The 17,406-nt window shown below is 59.2% G+C and overlaps 2 protein-coding genes across 6 annotated transcripts in view; one reads left to right on the top strand and one right to left on the bottom strand.

Annotated features, from left to right (window-relative positions):
- The window catches only part of CASKIN1 (CASK interacting protein 1), a 31,529-nt gene extending 26,641 nt beyond the window's left edge, over nt 1–4,888 (top strand). For both annotated transcript variants that reach the window (XM_086854907.1, XM_086854906.1), the window contains 4 exons: nt 285–423; nt 494–2,608; nt 2,712–3,105; nt 3,760–4,888. In XM_086854907.1, the coding sequence (XP_086711033.1) occupies nt 285–423; nt 494–2,608; nt 2,712–3,105; nt 3,760–3,856 (2,745 nt within the window). In that variant the 3' untranslated portion in view covers nt 3,857–4,888. The remainder of the gene's footprint in view (nt 1–284; nt 424–493; nt 2,609–2,711; nt 3,106–3,759) is intronic.
- Nucleotides 4,889–5,851: 963 nt separating this feature from the next.
- The window catches only part of TRAF7 (TNF receptor associated factor 7), a 28,164-nt gene continuing 16,609 nt past the window's right edge, over nt 5,852–17,406 (bottom strand). For all 4 annotated transcript variants that reach the window (XM_086854921.1, XM_023937007.2, XM_086854922.1 and 1 more), the window contains 15 exons: nt 16,033–16,066; nt 14,581–14,764; nt 13,821–13,955; nt 12,610–12,827; nt 12,352–12,425; nt 11,816–11,864; nt 11,582–11,709; nt 10,509–10,591; nt 10,083–10,122; nt 9,685–9,801; nt 8,538–8,660; nt 7,712–7,831; nt 7,296–7,427; nt 7,052–7,171; nt 5,852–6,524 (listed from right to left, as the gene is read on the bottom strand). In XM_086854921.1, the coding sequence (XP_086711047.1) occupies nt 6,510–6,524; nt 7,052–7,171; nt 7,296–7,427; nt 7,712–7,831; nt 8,538–8,660; nt 9,685–9,801; nt 10,083–10,122; nt 10,509–10,591; nt 11,582–11,709; nt 11,816–11,864; nt 12,352–12,425; nt 12,610–12,827; nt 13,821–13,955; nt 14,581–14,764; nt 16,033–16,066 (1,572 nt within the window). In that variant the 3' untranslated portion in view covers nt 5,852–6,509. The remainder of the gene's footprint in view (nt 6,525–7,051; nt 7,172–7,295; nt 7,428–7,711; nt 7,832–8,537; nt 8,661–9,684; nt 9,802–10,082; nt 10,123–10,508; nt 10,592–11,581; nt 11,710–11,815; nt 11,865–12,351; nt 12,426–12,609; nt 12,828–13,820; nt 13,956–14,580; nt 14,765–16,032; nt 16,067–17,406) is intronic.

Genomic DNA, 17,406 nt, shown 5'->3' with positions numbered 1-17,406 from the left:
AGGCTGGTGCCAGCTGCCATCCATGTGGATGTGGCACTGTGTCCCCTGTCACCCCTCCTGCCCCCATGTCTGGGCACAGTGAGAGGCTTCCCATGGGAATAGGGCTGGGAATAGCCCGGGATGCTTGTGGGGCACAGGGACAGCACAGGGACAAGGAGAGTTCTCTGGGGCTGTGATTCCCCAGCAAGATGGGATCTCCTGCCGTGGGTGCTGGGGTGCCTGGGGTGGCAGGGCCAGACCCCGCTGCCAGCTGGTGCTGAGCCATGCCCCACACCCCACCCCAGGCCAACCTGGCGCTGTGGCTCTCCATGATCGGCCTGTCCCAGTACTACAAGGTGCTGGTGGAGAATGGCTACGAGAACATCGACTTCATCACCGACATCACCTGGGAGGACCTGCAGGAGATCGGCATCACCAAGCTGGGTAAGGCCTCGCGCGCGGCGCTGGCTGCGGTGGCCTTGGCGGTGACACTGACGGCCCGTGCCGCCCCCAGGCCACCAGAAGAAGCTGATGCTGGCGGTGAAGAAGCTGGCGGAGCTGCAGCGCGCCGAGCTGGGCAAGTACGAGCCAGGCACGCTGAAGAGGAAGGCGTCGGGGCCGTGCCCAGAGGTGCTGACCATCGAGTCCCCCCCGCCGGAGCCACCCGAGTGCCAGTCGCCCAAGATGACCACCTTCCAGGACAGCGAGCTCAGCAGCGAGCTGCAGGTGGCCATAACGGGCGAAACCCCCGAGGAGGCCCCCGAGAAGGCGGCGAACCCCGCGGCCCCCGGTTACCGCTCGCCGCCGGCGCTGGGCGGCCGCGCCCGGCTGATGAGCAGCTCGCAGGAGTTACTGGGGGACGGCCCGCGGGGCGCCCCCGCCGCCGCCATCTCCAAGAGCCAGGAGTACCTGGCGGAGGGGGCCGGGGAGAGCCCCCCTGCGCCGCCCAAGGAGAGCCGCCCGCCCCGGCACGGCCACCCCGTGAAGCGCGCCAGCGTGCCCCCGGTGCCCGGCAAGCCCCGGCAGCCCTTCCCGGCCTCCGCCGGGCAGCTGACGCCGCCGCAGACCCCCGGCAAGGCACGACCCTCGTCCCCGCAAGGCCCGGGTGCTCCTCACGCCACCGCCAAGGTGAAGCCCACCCCGCAGCTGCTGCCGCCCGGCGAGCGCCCGGCATCGCCCCGCTCCCTGCCCCAGTCGCCCACGCACCGAGGCTTCGCCTACGTCCTGCCCCAGCCCGCCGAGAGCGAGGCGGCGCCGCCGGGAGTGCCCGTCCTGCCCGTGTCCGTGCCCGTGCTGTGCCTGCCGCCGGCGGGCGAGGGCGAGGAGGAGCCGGGCAGGCCGAAGAAGCGGGCGCACAGCCTGAACCGCTACGCCGCCTCCGACAGCGAGCAGGAGCGGGACGAGCTGCTGGTGCCGGACGCGGGGCCCTACGCCACCGTGCAGCGCCGCGTGGGCCGCAGCCACTCGGTGCGGGCTCCCGCCGGCGGCGACAAGAACGTCAACCGCAGCCAGTCCTTCGCCGTCCGCCCCAAGAAGAAGGGACCCCCGCCGCCCCCTCCCAAGCGCTCCAGCTCCGCCATCTCCAGCGCCGGCATGGCCGAGGACTTCCCCAAGGAGGGTGAGGGCGAGGCGGCCGCCGGAGCCCCGAGCGCAGAGGGCGAGGGCCGCCGGGAGCAGCGGCGGGCGAGCGACCTGGGCGGCAGCGTGGACACGGGCAGCGCCGGCAGCGTGCGCAGCATCGCGGCCATGCTGGAGATGTCCTCCATCGGCGGCGGGGCCCGGGCGCTGGCGCTGCAGAAGCCACACGTGGCGACCGGGCCGGGGCCGGCGCCGGCCAAGGCGCCCGAGGGCTACTACCTACAGCCCGGGCCGCCGCCGGGCAGCCCCGACCGAGCCCGCGTGGCCACCGTCCTGGCCACCGTCAAGCATAAGGAGGCCATCGGGCTGGACGGGGAGGTGGTGAACCGGCGGCGGACCATCAGCGGCCCGGTCACCGGGCTGGTGGCAGCCGCTCGCCGCGAGCGCACCGACAGCGTTCGGTCCGAGGCGGCCGCCGACGGCCCCGGCGAGCGGCTGCGGGTGGAGCGCGGCGGCTCCCCCGACGGCATCCCCTTCGCCGAGGACGGCACCCTCACCATCAAGCAGCGGCCGCGGCCCCTCGGCCCGGCCCGCGGGGACACGGGCGAGGGGCTGTCCCCGGCCCACCGCCACGGGGACCTGGCCAAGGTGGAGGCCAGCGCCACGCTCAAGCGGCGGATCCGGGCCAGGCAGAGCCAGCAGGACGGCGTCCGCTTCGTCCTCACCGAGTCCGACACCGTCAAGCGCCGGCCCAAAGCCAAGGACAAGGAGCCGGCGCTGGAGCCGGCCACGCTCGCCGTGTACCAGAACGGCACGGGCACCGTGAAGCGGCGGCCGGCCTCGGAGCTGAGCGGGGCCGAGCCGCCGCCCACCCCGCCGCCCGCCGCCCGCCCCGACGGCCCCGAGTTCCTCCCGCCGCCCGCCGAGCCCAAGAAGCCCTACAAGCCGCCGGTGTCCCCCAAGCCTGTGCTGACGCAGCCGCCTCAGAAGATGGCCGGGCCGCCGGTGCCCGTCCCCAAAAAGGTGCCCGTCCCAAGCCCCGGTAGCCCAGGTAGGTGCCCCGCCGCTCCCCTGGGCCGGGCGCTCCGCGGGGCGGACGCCGGGGGTCCCAGGCGGTCCCGCCGCCCTCCTGCCCCTCTCCCTTCTCTCCGCAGAGGTGAAGCGGATCCACGGCACGCCGCCCCCGGTGTCCCCCAAGCCCACGCCTCCCCCCACGGCGCCCAAGCCCCCCAAGCCCCACGCCGCCATCCAGTCGGTGAGCGCCAGCTCCACGCCGGCCCCGTCGCCAGCCCGGCAGCTGAGCCCCGCGGCCAAACCCTCCAGCACGCCGCCCTCGCTGTGCTCCAGCCCCGCCAAGCCCCTGTCCCCCGGCGCGCAGCCCCAGCAGGTGCCGGTGAAGCCGCCGCGCTCCACCATCGCCAGCCCGTCCCTCGACAGCGCCGGCCCCGAGCTGGCGCAGCAGAAGCTGGAGGAGACGAGCGCGTCCCTGGCCGCAGCGCTGCAGGCTGTGGAGGAGAAGATCAAGCAGGAGGACAGTCAGGCGGCAGAGTAAGGGGGTGCGGGGGTGCAGGGTGGGCCCTGGGGAGGCTGTGAGGCCACTCGGTGTCACCGAGCACGGGACGCCGTAAGGAGCGGGCTGTGACACCGCGGTGGGACCGGGATGGTGCTGGGGGACGCTGGTGGAGCATCAGGGGACGCTGGCTGGAGCAGCGCTGGGGAGGTGACATTGAAGGACATCTTGCTGGACACGGGCAGGGGGACCTAGGCGTGCGGGGGCCTGGCTTGGAGAGGGGACACCGGGGACACGGGGGACACCGGGGACACCGGGGACACCGGGGACACTGGGGACACCGGGGACACCGGGGACACCGGGGACACCGGGGACACCGGGGACACGGAGCCAGAGCGCTGTGCCGTGGCACTGCGGACACAGTGCTGGGCACCGCAGCGCAGAGGGGCAGGAGGGCTGTGCCGGGGGGCAGGAGGGCTGTGCCGGGGGGCAGGAGGGGGCTGTGCCGGGGGGCAGGAGGGGGCTGTGCCGGGGGGCAGGAGGGGGCTGTGCCGGGGGGCGGAGGGGGCTGTGCCGGGGGGCAGGAGGGGGCTGTGCCGGGGGGCAGGAGGGGGCTGTGCCGGGGGGCAGGAGGGGGCTGTGCCGTGTCCCCGTCCCCTGCGCTGCCCTGACCCGTCTCTGTCACTCCCCAGCTCGGCCGTGGAGTCGAAGAGCACCGTGAGCATCCTGGACGACATCGGCAGCATGTTCGATGACCTGGCGGACCAGCTGGATGCCATGCTGGAGTGAGGGGCGCCAGGGCCCCGAGAACCTCAGGGCTTACGTGGGCACAAGGGCACAACGATCCACGACCCCCCGGCCCCTCTGTACAGCCGTCCCCTCCCGGACATCCCGTCCCTCGGGGTTTGCACAAAGAAGAAGATACCTCAGGATTGTGCTCACGGACTCGGCTCCGGCAGGACTCCCTTTTGCAGAAGCAAAAAAAAAAAAAAACCCAAAAACCACAGAAATAAAACCCAACAGAAGAAATAAAGCAACACGTTCCGGACCGAAGCGGGGCTCCGGGGGGCTCCCGAGTGACCCGTCCGGTGGCCGCCCGTGCCCCGCCAGCCCCGGCGCCGCGGGTCACCGCCACCCGAATGTAGCACAAGCCCTGCCCGGTGTCACCCACGGCGTCTGCTGGTGGCGGGGCCGGGCGGGAAAATGCACTTGGGTTTCTTTGCTCCGTTTTTAATTTTTGATTTTGAAACTTTGGTTTTCTTTCTCGGTCGGCGTTGGCGGAGGGCGGGCAAGGCTGGCGGTGGCCCTGGGGGCAGTGGGACGTGTCCCCTGCCTGGTCCTTCCCCGCCCGGGGACAGGACGGTGATAAGCTATATAAAAAAAAAGAAAAAAAAAAAAAAGTATTAATTTATTGGAGGGGGAAAAAAAAAATAAATAAATAAAGATATAAAGCAGATTTCCCCCAACCCCAAAATAATAAAAAGAAATAAACTTTAACAAATATATATTTAAAAGATTTAAAAATATTAGCAATTATATATAAAGCAGTTTAAAAGAAATCAAGAGAAAACTGGATTTTAGCTTGAGAAAAACTATTAGATTATACTAAGCTGTGTGTCTTGTGGCAAACTCATTTTAAGAGTAGCACAATATTTACCTTTTCTCTGGGTGGAAGGTACGTGCGAGCGGTTCTGGTCGGGTTTTCCGTTGGGATTCAGTGTCGCGTCTTTCTTTTTCCACCGTTACGAACTCAAAGGATGTGCCTTGTTTTATGGAGGTTTTTGTTAATTCTTACACTGGAGGTGTTTCATTTCTTTTGGAGTGTCTTCAGGGTTCGGTTTGGTTTCTTTTTTATTGCTTTTGTTGTCGGTCTGTGTCTGGGTGTGTGTGGGTGTGCGTGGGTGTGCACGCGTGTGCTCGGTGTGTCCTGCGGGAAGCACCGCTGTATATTCCTGTACAAACTGGAGTTGGAGTCTGGTTCAGTCGCTTGAGTCCTGATGAATGCATTTTTTGCTCGTGGTTTCCAAACAGAAGTGTTGCTGTTCCTTTCTTTTCTCGAGATGTGGAGTGGTCTCTCCCTCCTCCCCTTCTCCCTCCCTGCCCTGTCTCCCCCATCTCTCCCATTGTGGTCGCTGATCCAGATGTGTTTGGCACAACTTTGAAATTTCTTTTCAAGAAAAAAAAAAAAAAACCAACAAAACACACACAAAAAAAAAGACTTTAAAAATAATTTAAAAAAAAATAAATAAATCACCCGCCTGAAAATATCTGTTGAAAAGAAAAAAAAAATATGTATCTAAAAAAAAAAAATCCATAAAGTTCTACATGATGGATATATACATATATATATTTTTTATGATTAAGTTATGAACTCTGTATCGTATCCCATCTGTCCAGCTCTGCATCTTGGTGCTGCTCCCTGCTCTTCTGTGCTTAGATTTCACCTCTACTTGTCTTTATTCTTCCTATTCTGAATTGTAGATGGCTCGTGGTGCTGTGAAGACGTTTGCTCCTATACCAAGTCTGGCAACAAATATTTAAACAAAAATAAAAAAAATAAAACCCCTGCCGGGCTGCCACCACTGTTTGTGTCCCCAAGCCCTCCCGAGGCCTGTGCTGGGTGTTTGGTGTCGTGCCAGGTGTTTGTGCTGCACGGTCCCAGGGCACCCCTGGTTGCCTCTGTGGGGTCCCCAGTGAGGTGCCCGGGCCCTACACCCCGATTTTCACCCCACGGGGCCAGTGCTGGCTCCTGGTTCCCTGCAATAACTCACACTGGGCAGGAACAACTCTTTCTGCTTTTATTGTCAATGAAGAAATAATCAAATCTATATTACAATCTTAAAAACAGTAGAAAATGTGAGTAAAAATGCAACGGAGGCTTTTTGTCTTTAATGTGGAGACCATTATTACAGGGTGGTGAACAATGGACTTGTGGAACTTGATTTGAGAACTAGCTGTGGCGTAAAAATCGTACCTGGCTACTCAAGGAAACACCTCTTCCCAGATGGACCGGCCCGGCACCTTGGCAGTAAAATTAAATACTAGAGACAGAAAGGGGTCGGGTGCCCACCCAGGGTACGGCCAAAAGCTCAGTCCTGCCACGCACAGGGGCTCAGCCTCCCGCTGTCCCCGCCAGGACAGGCCAGTCCTGGCGCTGGCCCCGAGCCCCAGTGTCACCCTGGGGTGTCCCCAGCTGAGGAGACACAGGCAGAGGAGGGCACTGGAACAGTTTCCTCTTTTCCAATCATCTGGGGCAGATCTGAGGGGACACCTGGAGCGTCCGTGGGCTCTCAGAGCCGCCGGCCGAGGGGCAGCAGCAGCAGCAGGCAGTGGTCGGTGCAGGAGGAGCTGCAGCAGTCGTTTCAGTGGTGTGGTCACCCACAGGCCGATGGAGGGGAGAGTTTTTGGTCTTTCAGTGTGCAGGACTCGTGTGACGCTCTCGTTAGCACGTCCAGACCTGCGGACAGACAACGGCAGCGCAGGCAGTGACTCCTGAGCAGCTTTATGGGCTTCTCCTCAGCCCCAGAGCTTCCCTCTGGGCTGCCAGCATCCACAACACCGTCAGGAGGGAAATCTCCCACCTGTGGAGAGCCATCCCCTTGTTCCAAAGAATCCCAGAATCATTAAGGTTGGAAATGACCTCCGAAATTATCAAATCCAACCTGTGACTGATCCCTACCTTGTCACCCAGCCCGGAGCACTGAGTGCCCCATCCAGCCATTCCCCGGACACCTCCAGGGATGAGGACTCCACCACCTCCCTGGACAGCCCCTTCCATGAAGAAATTCTTGCTGGTGTCCAACCTGAACCTCCCCTGGTCCAGCCAGAGGTTTTGTCCTCTTGTCTGGTCACTTGTTCCCTGAGAGCAGAGCTCAGCCCTCACCTGGTTCCACCCTGCTGTCCCTGTGACGATGGCTCCCAACTCATCCAATGCCCCAGTTCCAGCACTGGACGAGCCCAAACCTCACGGGAGAGCAAACCCACCTTGACAGTGCTGTCCACGGCGCCGGAGAAGAGGCGGCCGCGGGAAACGGCGAGGGCGGTGACACTGCCCTGGTGGCGCAGCAGGGTCTGGGTGCAGATCATGTTGTCCATGCTCCACACCTGCGGGGACACGGGGAGCGGGAGGTCACGGGTGACCCACGGGGGCCCCGTGACACGCAGGGGATCCCCTGCCCTGCCCTGCAGGCTCCTGGGCCGTGCCAGCCCGCGGGACCAGCCCACGTACCCTGAGCGAGCGGTCGTAGGACGCGCTGAAGACTTTGGTTTGATCGGGCGTGGAGATGACGGCGAGGGCGTAGACTGTCCCCACGTGGCCGGTCAGCGTGCGGACCTGCTCCTTGGTCTCGATGTCCCACACCTGCGGGGGAGAGCCACGCTTGGGGACAGCGCTGAGGCCACTGAGCTCCCCTCTCAGAGGGGTTTCCACTGTCAGGGTGGTGCTGTGCCCGAGGGATGGCAGAGCCAGGTGCTGTGCCCAAGGGATGGGCAGAGCCAGGTGCTGTGCCCGAGGGATGGCAGAGCCAGGTGCTGTGCCCAAGGGGACAGGCAGAGCCAGGTGCTGTGCCCAAGCAGACAGGCAGAGCCTGTGCCCATCCCCACGCCCCTGTCCCCATTCCCAAGCCCGTCCCAGCTGATCCATACGTGGATGAGGTTCTCGTAGGTGCCGCACACGATGTGGTGGTTGGTGACGGCGATGGAGTACACGCTGCCTCCCGACGTCTGCAGCACGTGCACACACTCCAGGTTCCGGATGTCCCAGATCTGAGACAGAGCGAGCACAGGCAGGATGAGACCCTTCTCCAGGGGACAGACCCACTGCAGCCATTCTGCACAGCCCCGTGTGCCCACATCACACCTTTAGGGACAAACCTATCCAGCTGGGAATGCTCAGCACTGAAGAGCAAATCCCTGTTATCTTATTTAGCTGGATATTTAAATATCCAGGCTGGAAATGTGTGGAGGCTTCACAGCCTTTGTGTGTGACTGCACACATGTGCACACACAGCCCCATCCTTGACAGCACTAAAACCCAACACAAATTAATAGAGATTCATTAACACTGAGAAGGGCAACTTCCAATTTTCCTGTGTCCTCCAGATGCTGAGAGGTGAACGATTCATCAAAACCTGAGCCTGCACAGAGGAGGGAGGGCACTGGGAACCCTCACAGGGATTTATGGTAACTCTGCAGCCAGACAGTGACCTTCCCCCGTTATCAGCAGGGTGTCAGTGCAGATAAGGCTGTGGCAGCCGCGAGGCGCCACGCCTGAGGCCCCAGTTCATCCCAGTGAGCTTCCCCAGCAGCTCCCGAGGCCCAGCCTGCAGAGATGGAATCAGTACAGGAAAATCCCACGTGTCAGCAGTGCTCTCACATCCCAGCAGCTGCCCCTGGTGCTGCTGCCCCAGGGGAGAGCACAGAGGGGAACAGGGCGAGGTGGCTCAGGGTGTCACCAGTGCCAGGGTCCCACCTTGATGGTCTGGTAAGATCCACTGTAGAGATAGTTCTGGGAAGCCACCAGCGCTCGAACCCAGTGGTTGAGACCTGTCAGCTCCTTCTTCAGCTTGAGCTCAGTACCCACAATATCCCACACCTGTGGAAAGCAGGGACACACACAGGGAGGAACCTCAGCAGGGCTGGGCAGGACACGGACAGCAGTGCCCACCCTCCCTGCCCACCCTGCTCGAGGCCCTCCCAGCTCCTCTGGGGATCCTTGTGCCAGCTCTCCTGCCTGATGGGAATTGCTTGATCTCACTGACTTGCAGATAAAATCCAGTAATTGCTGAGGAAGCACATTGTCTGAGGGAGCCAGCCTGGAGCCTGCATTATTGCTGGCAGAGACCCTTCCCTAGCAGAGCCACAGGCTGCAAAACCTAAACCACAGCTGCAGCAAGAACTGCCCTGCACTTCCACTCCCAGCCCTGGCACGCAGGGACTGGCAGATCTCACTCTCCCCACTCTCAGCCTGCTTGGCTCGTTGGCAGGAATGGCCAGGGATGACAAACCCAAAAGGCCCCAAACTCTCCTTGTGCTCTGTGGCTGCTCCAGCCTCGAGCCCTGTCCAGAGCTGAACCACTCCAGGCCCCAGATAAAGAAAAGAGCACAGTCCTCTTACAGATGGACAGGCCCATAAGCTGTCTCACCAGGAGCTGGAAGCAGAACCACGGGAATCTAGCCAAGGCTTTAAAGGGCAGCCTGAAAAGCTGTTCCTGATTTCTGCATGTTTGAGGTGGGGAATGCAGACTCAAGATCCTTTGGAGGCGGTTTCAAAACAGACAGCCAGTTCTGGAGCCCAGACACAGTGCCCAAAGGCCTGGGCAGGTCTGTTGGGGGCCTGAGGACACACACGCTCAGGAACTGCCAGGATACTCCAGCTGCAGCCTCAGGTTTACAGAGTTGGAAGAAATACAGTGTTTTTGCAGCCAGAGAACAGCTTTCCCTTGAGCACTGAGCATGGGCTAAACCTCTGCAGTGCTGGCTGCTCTGCGGCTCAGGAGACCTTAGCAACAAGGTCACCTACAGGTCAAAATGCCACTTCCTTCCTCTTTGGACACTTCTGCACGGGAGTTGGCACTCCTGGTCCCCCAAGCAGCCCCAGAGGAGCCCTGGAGCTGCACCTTGATGGCTTTGAGGGAGCCACTGAAGAGCATGTTGTGTGAGGAGACCAAAGTGCAAACAGGATTGTCGTGTGCTCGGATCGTGTTCACCTTCTGCAGGTTTTGAATATCCCAGACCTGCAAACAAGAATCATGGAATGGTTTAGGTGGGAAAAGCCCTCTAAGATCAAGTCCAGCACTGTCAAACCCACCAAAGCAGAACACCCATGAGGGGCTGGGCAGGCCAGCAGCCTCCTGCTCCCAGGCAGGAGCTGGGAGTGGGAAATCCTGCCCAAGGACAGCCCCAAGCCCAGCCCAGGAGTGGATGCAGCCCACGGGGGTTTGTTTTCAGTCCCACAGCCCTGTGAGAGGAGGGACAGTCCCTGCTGCAGAGCAGGCTGAGGCTGCCCTGTACTCACGATGATGGTGCAGTCAGCAGAGCCACTGTACAGCTTGTTCCTGCAATGACACCGGGACACAAAGCGGGGTCACCGGGGGACAGCGCCACGTGCAGGGTCCCACCCTGTCCCCAGGCACTGCGGGGGTCTCGCTGGGCCAAGGCTGTGCACACCCACCCCAGAGCAGGCCCAGCTCCTGTGGGAGGCCAGGCTGGACTGGACACTGGAGCAGGGAGCCAGGCACCCCACTGGTGACCAGAGGAGGAAACCAGGACAGGGGGAGACCAGAGAGACACGCTCTTTGTTCATTTTTCCACAGCAAAGAGGCAAGATGCGCCTCTCATGCCTATTCTGGCACAGGACAGAGGATGGGAATTGTGAGGGCATGGTCAGGGGCCCCAGGGCTGTCCCCACTCTCCCCTGGGACAGCTGCCCCTCCTCACTCACCCCTGGATGCAGAGAGCCAGCACAATTCCATCATGACCCTCCAGGGTCTTTTGGCACTTGTATGTGGTACAGGTGTCCCACACCTAACAGAAAACACATGGCAGAAGCTGGAGCCGGGGCAGGATGTCAGCACCCAGAGGAGGAAACTGTCACCTGGGCACTGCCTGTCACCTGGGCACTGCCTGTCACCTGGAGGCTTGGCTAGCAAAGGGAATGGACTGCAGAGGGTCAGCATGAGGCTAACAAGACACAGGCCAGCAGCAGGAATCAGCTGCTCCAGCTCTGCCTCCCTCAGCCCAGGCCAACACAACACAACTGAGACAAAGGAGAAGCTCTTAGGCTCCTGCTCCAGCCCTTCCCAGCCCAGGGCTCCAGTGGCACAGCACAGCTTCCTCTGCCACTGCAAAGGCTCTTCCCCTGAGCACACACTGCTCTCTCAAGAGGAACGTGGGAATGTGGTGCCCAGAGCAGCCAGGACAGGGGAGAAATCTGCTTCCCTTCCCAAACACACAGCAATATCCATTTCCTTCCCTGTGGCTCTAAAGCCAGAGCTCTGCTCCTGGCAGGGTTAGCTGTGGCAGCCCATGGGGGTCCCCAGCCTGGCCAGCAGCCACCAGTGACACTGGGAAGGGCTGGTGAGGCTGCAGTGCTGTCAGTTTGAGTCACTGAAAACAGAACAAAGGAAAACAAACACCCCATAAAATAGGGAAAGGACACACTGGATCAGGGACAAATGTTTTGTTCAAAGATGACTTTTTATAACAAAAGAACATAAAATCAGAAGCTGAAATAGTCCTGAATACCCTAAATGCCACATAAAGCAAAACCAGCAGCTGCAGGAATGAGATTCTAATCAGGGCTCTGCAAAGTTCTCTGTTTGTCTCTCAATTTCACTAGCACATAATGTTTCCTTGCAGAGAATTTTGTCCAACTATAATCACAAAAACTCATTTGATTCTTTGGAGGAAACTTTAGGAAGCAACATCCCCCCCACCCCCCCCAACCCCACAAATGAGCTCAGCTTCTGTACCACGTGCAAGTGCAGAGGGTGCAGGGGAGAGGGAAGCTCTTACCTTAATGGTTTTGTCTGAGGAGCCACTGAAGAGCAAGTCTCCTATGGAGTAGACACACAAACACCACACGGGGCCCTGGTGGCCCACAAAGGTCCCCTTGCATTTGAAGATCTGCTGAGGATCATAGGCTGCAGAAAGGAGAGGCAGGTGAGGGAGATGTGAGAGCACCCAGGAGGGCTCCCTGGGCATCCCCCAGGGCCAGCCCGAGGCAGTGGGGACCTGGGGGATACTCACATCCCAGGATGCCCATGTTGAGCCGAGCATTGATGTGGGAGAGCTCATCCTGAAAAACACAACAAGCTGTGTGAGCTGTGGATCCATCCAGGCCAGCCTGCCCTGGACATGGTTTAGGACTGTCCTCTCCACTGCCACAACCCCTCCTGTCTCCTTGACTCCCACAGGGCTCTTCCTCAGCGGCAGACTCATCCTCTGACCAGAGGTCTCTGCTCTACTCTGTGACTGCCACATCCCTCTGTCACCTCCCTGCAGAGACCACAGGGCTCTGACAGCACCTCAGACCTGCACTAAACTCTTGAGTATTCAGAAAGGCCCAGAAATACCTCTCAGAATATACTGTCCTCACTCTGCAATTCACCAGACTGCTTGGATCTGCTTATCTCCCCACTTCCTCCAGGCAGGGAGGAGGGGACAATGCCCCTGTAGAAGGCCCAGGCTTTGGAGCAGAAGGCTCTCCCCAGAGCCTCTCCCCACTGCAGGAGAAGCCCAGGTAGGAGCAGAGCTGGTAACTCCACCCCAGGGCCCGTCCTCACGTTCAGCATGGAGGCATCCCTGCGGAATTCCATCAGGTCCTCGCTCAGCTTGCTCTGGTTCTCATCCAGCACATCTACGAGAGAGGGACAGCCCCAGAGTCACTGCAGAGCCACTGATGGCATCCCAGGGAACAGGCAGAGGGCACCCACTGCCACCCAACCTCGCAACACACCGCTGCCATCAGCAGGGAAAGCATCACCACCCAGAGAGCCTGTCCCTGCAGCTCTGACCACTGAGCTGGCCTGCTGCACACTCACCAAACTTCAGCTCCAGGTTCTTCTCCAGCTGGTCGATTTTCTCGGAGAGTTTCCCCAGCATGGAGCGCAGGAAGGCGATCTCCTGGTCCTTCTGGGCCATTGCCACCTGCATCTCGTGGAAGCGATCGTCCGTCTGCTGCAGGAACTCCTTCAGACCCTCGAACTTGCACGTCTCCAGGTGGGTCTCGTAGGTGTCCTGGTTTCCTATGAACGTGCACCTGAGGGGAAGGCAGCACGTGGAGATTCCTTGCTCAGCTGTCTCCTCAGGGGAGCTCCAAGGCCCCTGTGGGTTCCCAGCTGCAGGGATGCTGTGGTTCGTGATCCTTCAGAGGATGGACTTGATCACCTTGGAGCTCCTTTCCAATTTTAATGATTCTATGATCCTGCTGGGAGAGGCAGCTGCAGGACAAGAGAGGCCAAGAGCTCCCACTCTTCTAGCCAGGGCATTGGCCCCAAACTGGACTGTCTGTCTGGGAAGTTGCAGGGAAAAGCAGATACTGGGCAGGAGACAGTCTGGCATCACTTTGTAGTGTTCACCAGAAGCCATCAAAGCCAAGAGAGAAAACTGCAGCTGCCCTCAGCAGCTGCTGACTGGGGCCTGCAGCATGGTTGCTCTGCCAGGACTTGCCTTGCTCTGCCTCTGCCAAGACATGGCTTAGGATCACTGAATCATAGAATTGTTGAGGCTGGAAAAGGCCTTTAAGACCATCGAGTCCACTCATTCCCCCAAGGCCACACCTACGTGGAACTTAAACCCCTGGGGGATGGGGCCACCACCAGTGCCCTGTGCCAGTGCTGGAAGAACTTTCTGTGAACCCTCTTCCTGCAACAGTAAACCCAAGCAGGGGCTGCCCTGGGGCTGACAGGGAATCCTCTGAGGTGGATCAGCACTTCCCTGCCCTGGGACAAGGCCTGGTTGTCCAGACACTGCCATGGTGCTCAAATCACCCTTATCCTCATCCCCCTCTCCTCATGCTCTGACTCCAGCTCTTCTGCCTGTGCACTCATCCTCCTCCTCACCAGGCACTGTGACCTGCCTGTTCCCACCTGGAGGCTCTGGGGCTGCCTCCTGCCATCCCTGTAACCCCCAGCTCAGCCTCAGGCCAACGCACAGCCCTGGGGAGAGCTGCTCAGAGGCCCCGGGGCTGCCAAAAGGCAGCTCAGTAATGAGCTCAGTGCAGCCTCCCCACCCTAACGCGTCAGCTCCTTACCCGTATTTGGAGTGGGGACACTTGATGTGCTCACACTCCTTCAGGTGAGCCTCCAGGTTCATTTTGAGGAGGGGAGGGCAGCTGGGGTTGTTGGGGCAGCGCACGGGCCTGTAATCACAGCTGCTCTCATGATCCCTGTCCACAGAGAGAAGGAAAGGCAGGGAAAATCAGCAACAAGCAAAAATTAATGGGAACAACACAGATCCTCAGGAGAGGAGCGAACCAGCCCTGTGAGGCTGTCAGATGATCCAAAGCCTCCTGCTCTGAGACTGCAGTTCCAGGTTTAAATTCTCATTTGGCCAGAAAATTGAGAGTAATAATAGGCCACATTTTTACAGGGCACATCTACTTCTGCAGCTGATGGGCTGAGCCTTCAGGCAGCCATGGACAGGGAAAATAGGGAATGCATTTAGCATGGGGAGGAAGATAGATTTCAAATTCACAGGACATAACCAAGATAATTCCTCTTACAAAAAGAATCCCAAGTTCTCTACTTGACCACGGCCACAGAGTTTCATCCCAGATGCGAGGTGGCTGCTGTCACAACACACCCCCTGTGCCAGTGCTGGCACTCAGGGAGCAGAGAACAGCGTCCTTCCCCTGACAGCAGCCCAGTGCCTCCATCTGAGCTGTCCCCTGAAGCCAGGCTGCCCACGCCCCTGGCACAGCCGAGCAGAGCAGCGCTGCAGGAGCAGCTCGGGCAGGCCAGGCTGGCACAGCCCTTTCCCTGCAGAGGCTGCAGGCTGGAAGGAGCACTCACTTCCTGGCACTCAGCTTGATGGTGAAGGGGCAGCCACGGGGGTCCACCTCGAAGGCGGTGGGCTTGCTGCTGGCAGCGGGCCGGCAGCCGTACTTGCAGTGGATGAACAGCTCCCCGATCTGCTCGGCCACCGCGATGTTGTTCACCACCACCGTCAGCTTGGCGTTGTCCACGGGGCACTTCTCTGCCAGGGAGGGAAGGGTGGCACGGTCAGTGAGGGCTGAGATGGGGCACGAGCATTTCCAAGAGCTCCTGCGTGGAAATTGCGTTTTTCTGCCTTCCCTGGTCGAGTCAGCCAACTCTCAGGTGAGGTGGAAAGAGCCAGGAATATTCCCCCAGGGTCTGCAAGCCATTATCTTTGGTTTGTCTTGGGGCTTAGAAAAGTCACAGTTGATGTTAATCTGTAAAGATTTGAGGGAGCTGGCAGTGAAGAAGCCCACAGTGATTCAGACTGCCTTGTGCTGGCTGAAGGGTGAGTGTTCACAGGCAGTGAGCACAAATCACCAGCCAGGCCTCACTCAGCTCCTGCTGCCAGCAACCACTGAAACCCAGAATCCTTTAGGCTGGAAAAGACCTCCAAGATCACTGAGTCTAAGCCTTGGTCTGATCACCATCTTATCAACTGAGCTCTGCCACATCCAGTTGTTTATGGAACACTCCAGGCATGGGGATTGCAATTGCAAAGCCTTTCGCTACAGATCTGTGGGCTGGGGTTGATTCAGCAGAGCACCGTGAGGGGATTAACATGCAAAGCAGAGGGACCTCCTGCATATGGAACACAAAAATCCCGAGGAAGAAAGAGCTGCTGCTCTGCAGGGCTCCCCAGGGAGCCTCCTCGGGGCTTGCTGCTCTGGTAATGCCAATGGCTTGGCTCTGTGCTGAACAACAGCTTGCCAAGAGGGGCACAGGCTCCTGCCAAAAAAAAAAAGTCTTTTTTTGCAGCCAGAGTCCAACCAAGCAGGAGCTGGTTAGCCCAGGCCAGCAGCCAGGGGCTTGGGCTCTCCCAGGGCTCTGCAAGAGCTGGCTGAGCTAAAGCAGCTCAATGGGGCTCAGTCAGGGACCAGAGCCCTGGCACTGAGGGGATGGGGGTGCAGGGGTTGATGCCAAATGTGGCCCCTGGCTCTTTATCCAGGCAGCCACAGAAAGCTTTCAGTTTGAAATCAGTGGGTCAACCCTGGGCGAGACATGTATTATCCTGGGATTATCCACTGCATTTTCCAGGATCTGAGAACATCCTGTGCCCAGGGGCAGGGGCCAGCCCTCTCTGCAGTGCCCATGCTCCAGAGTGTACCAGCAGCCCCCAGCTCCTCACTGCTGCAGCAGCATGTCTGAGTGCCAGCGTGTTTTAAGCCCTTTGGACATTTTTCAGCAGGTTTCTCTTTAGGTGAAAGCAAATAAACCAGAAAATAACAGTGTTTTGGCTGCATCACACAAGAACAGTTCTGTACTCACCAGATGTTAAGGCACATCTCCTGCAAAACGTGTGCTGTGGAGACAGAGAGGAACAGCAGCGTCAGCGTAAAACGAGAGCGGGTGAATTATTCCCTGTGGCTATCTATGGGAAAGGTGGGAGATACCAAAGCCTGTGGCTCAGGAGCCTCAGCAGCTGTTCTGCCTGTTTTAGCTCAGCACCACAGGGCAAACCCCAGCTGCTTGCTCAGGCAGCTCAGGGTGAAGCACAGGTCCTGCTCCTGAGAGCACTGAACACACAGGCTGGAGCTTTGATGTTCTCCCCGTTCAGGATCAGGCCATGATCGTGGTGCCAGCCAAAGCCAGGGGCGTGTTCTGCCACATTCTGATATTCATGGGATCACAGAATCCTGGAATGGTTTGAGTTGGAAGGGATCTCAGAGATCATCAAGTTCCAATTGCCATGGGCAGGGACACCTTCCCCCAGACCAGGGCTCTGAGCTCCATCCAGCTGCTCTTCAACACACCCAAGCCTTTCCTACCCTCCACATCTGCACAGGGCTTCTCTACTTCACCCTCCTCTGTAGCCCATGTCAGCCCTCTCATTGCCCTGAGAAGCCCTGGAGGGAAGGGGAAGCCTGGCCTCTCGCTGTCCTTGCCCAGTCAGCCCATCACATCCATCCCTCTGGAGCAGCAGAAGCTGCCCTGTCCTGCTGCCAGGCAGATGGAACAGCTGGTTTGTAAGCCCATTAAATGCTCTGTAAATTTCAGAGCACTTTAAACAGCTCCCCTCTCCGTTCTGACAGTTTAACTTGACAAAGTAGCAAACACCATCTAACACACTAATGAACATAAAGGCTGCAGCATTTCACTGGTCCTGATCCTGCCCTGTGCATTCCCTGGAGCCTCCTCAGCCACATTCCCTGGCCACAGAGCCAGCTCTTGGCAGGGCTGGGAGTCCCCCTCTGGAGCTGTTATCTGCTGCCCTGCTCCCGTGGCCTTTTCCTGCCCGGCACAGCTGCACCGAGCTCCCTCCAGAGCTGCCAGAGCAGGACTGCAGATGAAGCCAGGCTGCTTCCTGCAGTGGGGGTTTTTCCACATTAACCAGTAAATCTGTGTCTCTGTGCAGAGCTGCTTTCTGGAATGGAGCAGCCAAACTGCACCAGCTCTGAGGGAATAGCACCCTCAGTGCAATAAACAATCCTGAGCTCTGCTGCTGTTGCTACAGCCCCATCCTGGTGATCAGAAGCACATCAGAAGCATTAGAGCCATCTCAAAGCCATCTTTCTTCACAAGTAGCACAGAAGCAGGAATAATATACAGCTTCTATTACATCCCAGTAAAATGGAATCCAGAAGAACATTCATAATACCCCGTGCCTTTCATTTGAGGATCTCAAATCCCTTTGCAAGCATT

The sequence above is a fragment of the Cyanistes caeruleus genome, chromosome 17 (genome assembly GCF_971803275.1).
Source record: "Cyanistes caeruleus chromosome 17, bCyaCae1.hap1.1, whole genome shotgun sequence".
In the NCBI taxonomy this organism is placed as follows: Eukaryota; Metazoa; Chordata; class Aves; order Passeriformes; family Paridae; genus Cyanistes; species Cyanistes caeruleus.
Note: the sequence above shows the minus strand (reverse complement) of the source record. Positions and strands in the feature narration are given on the sequence as shown.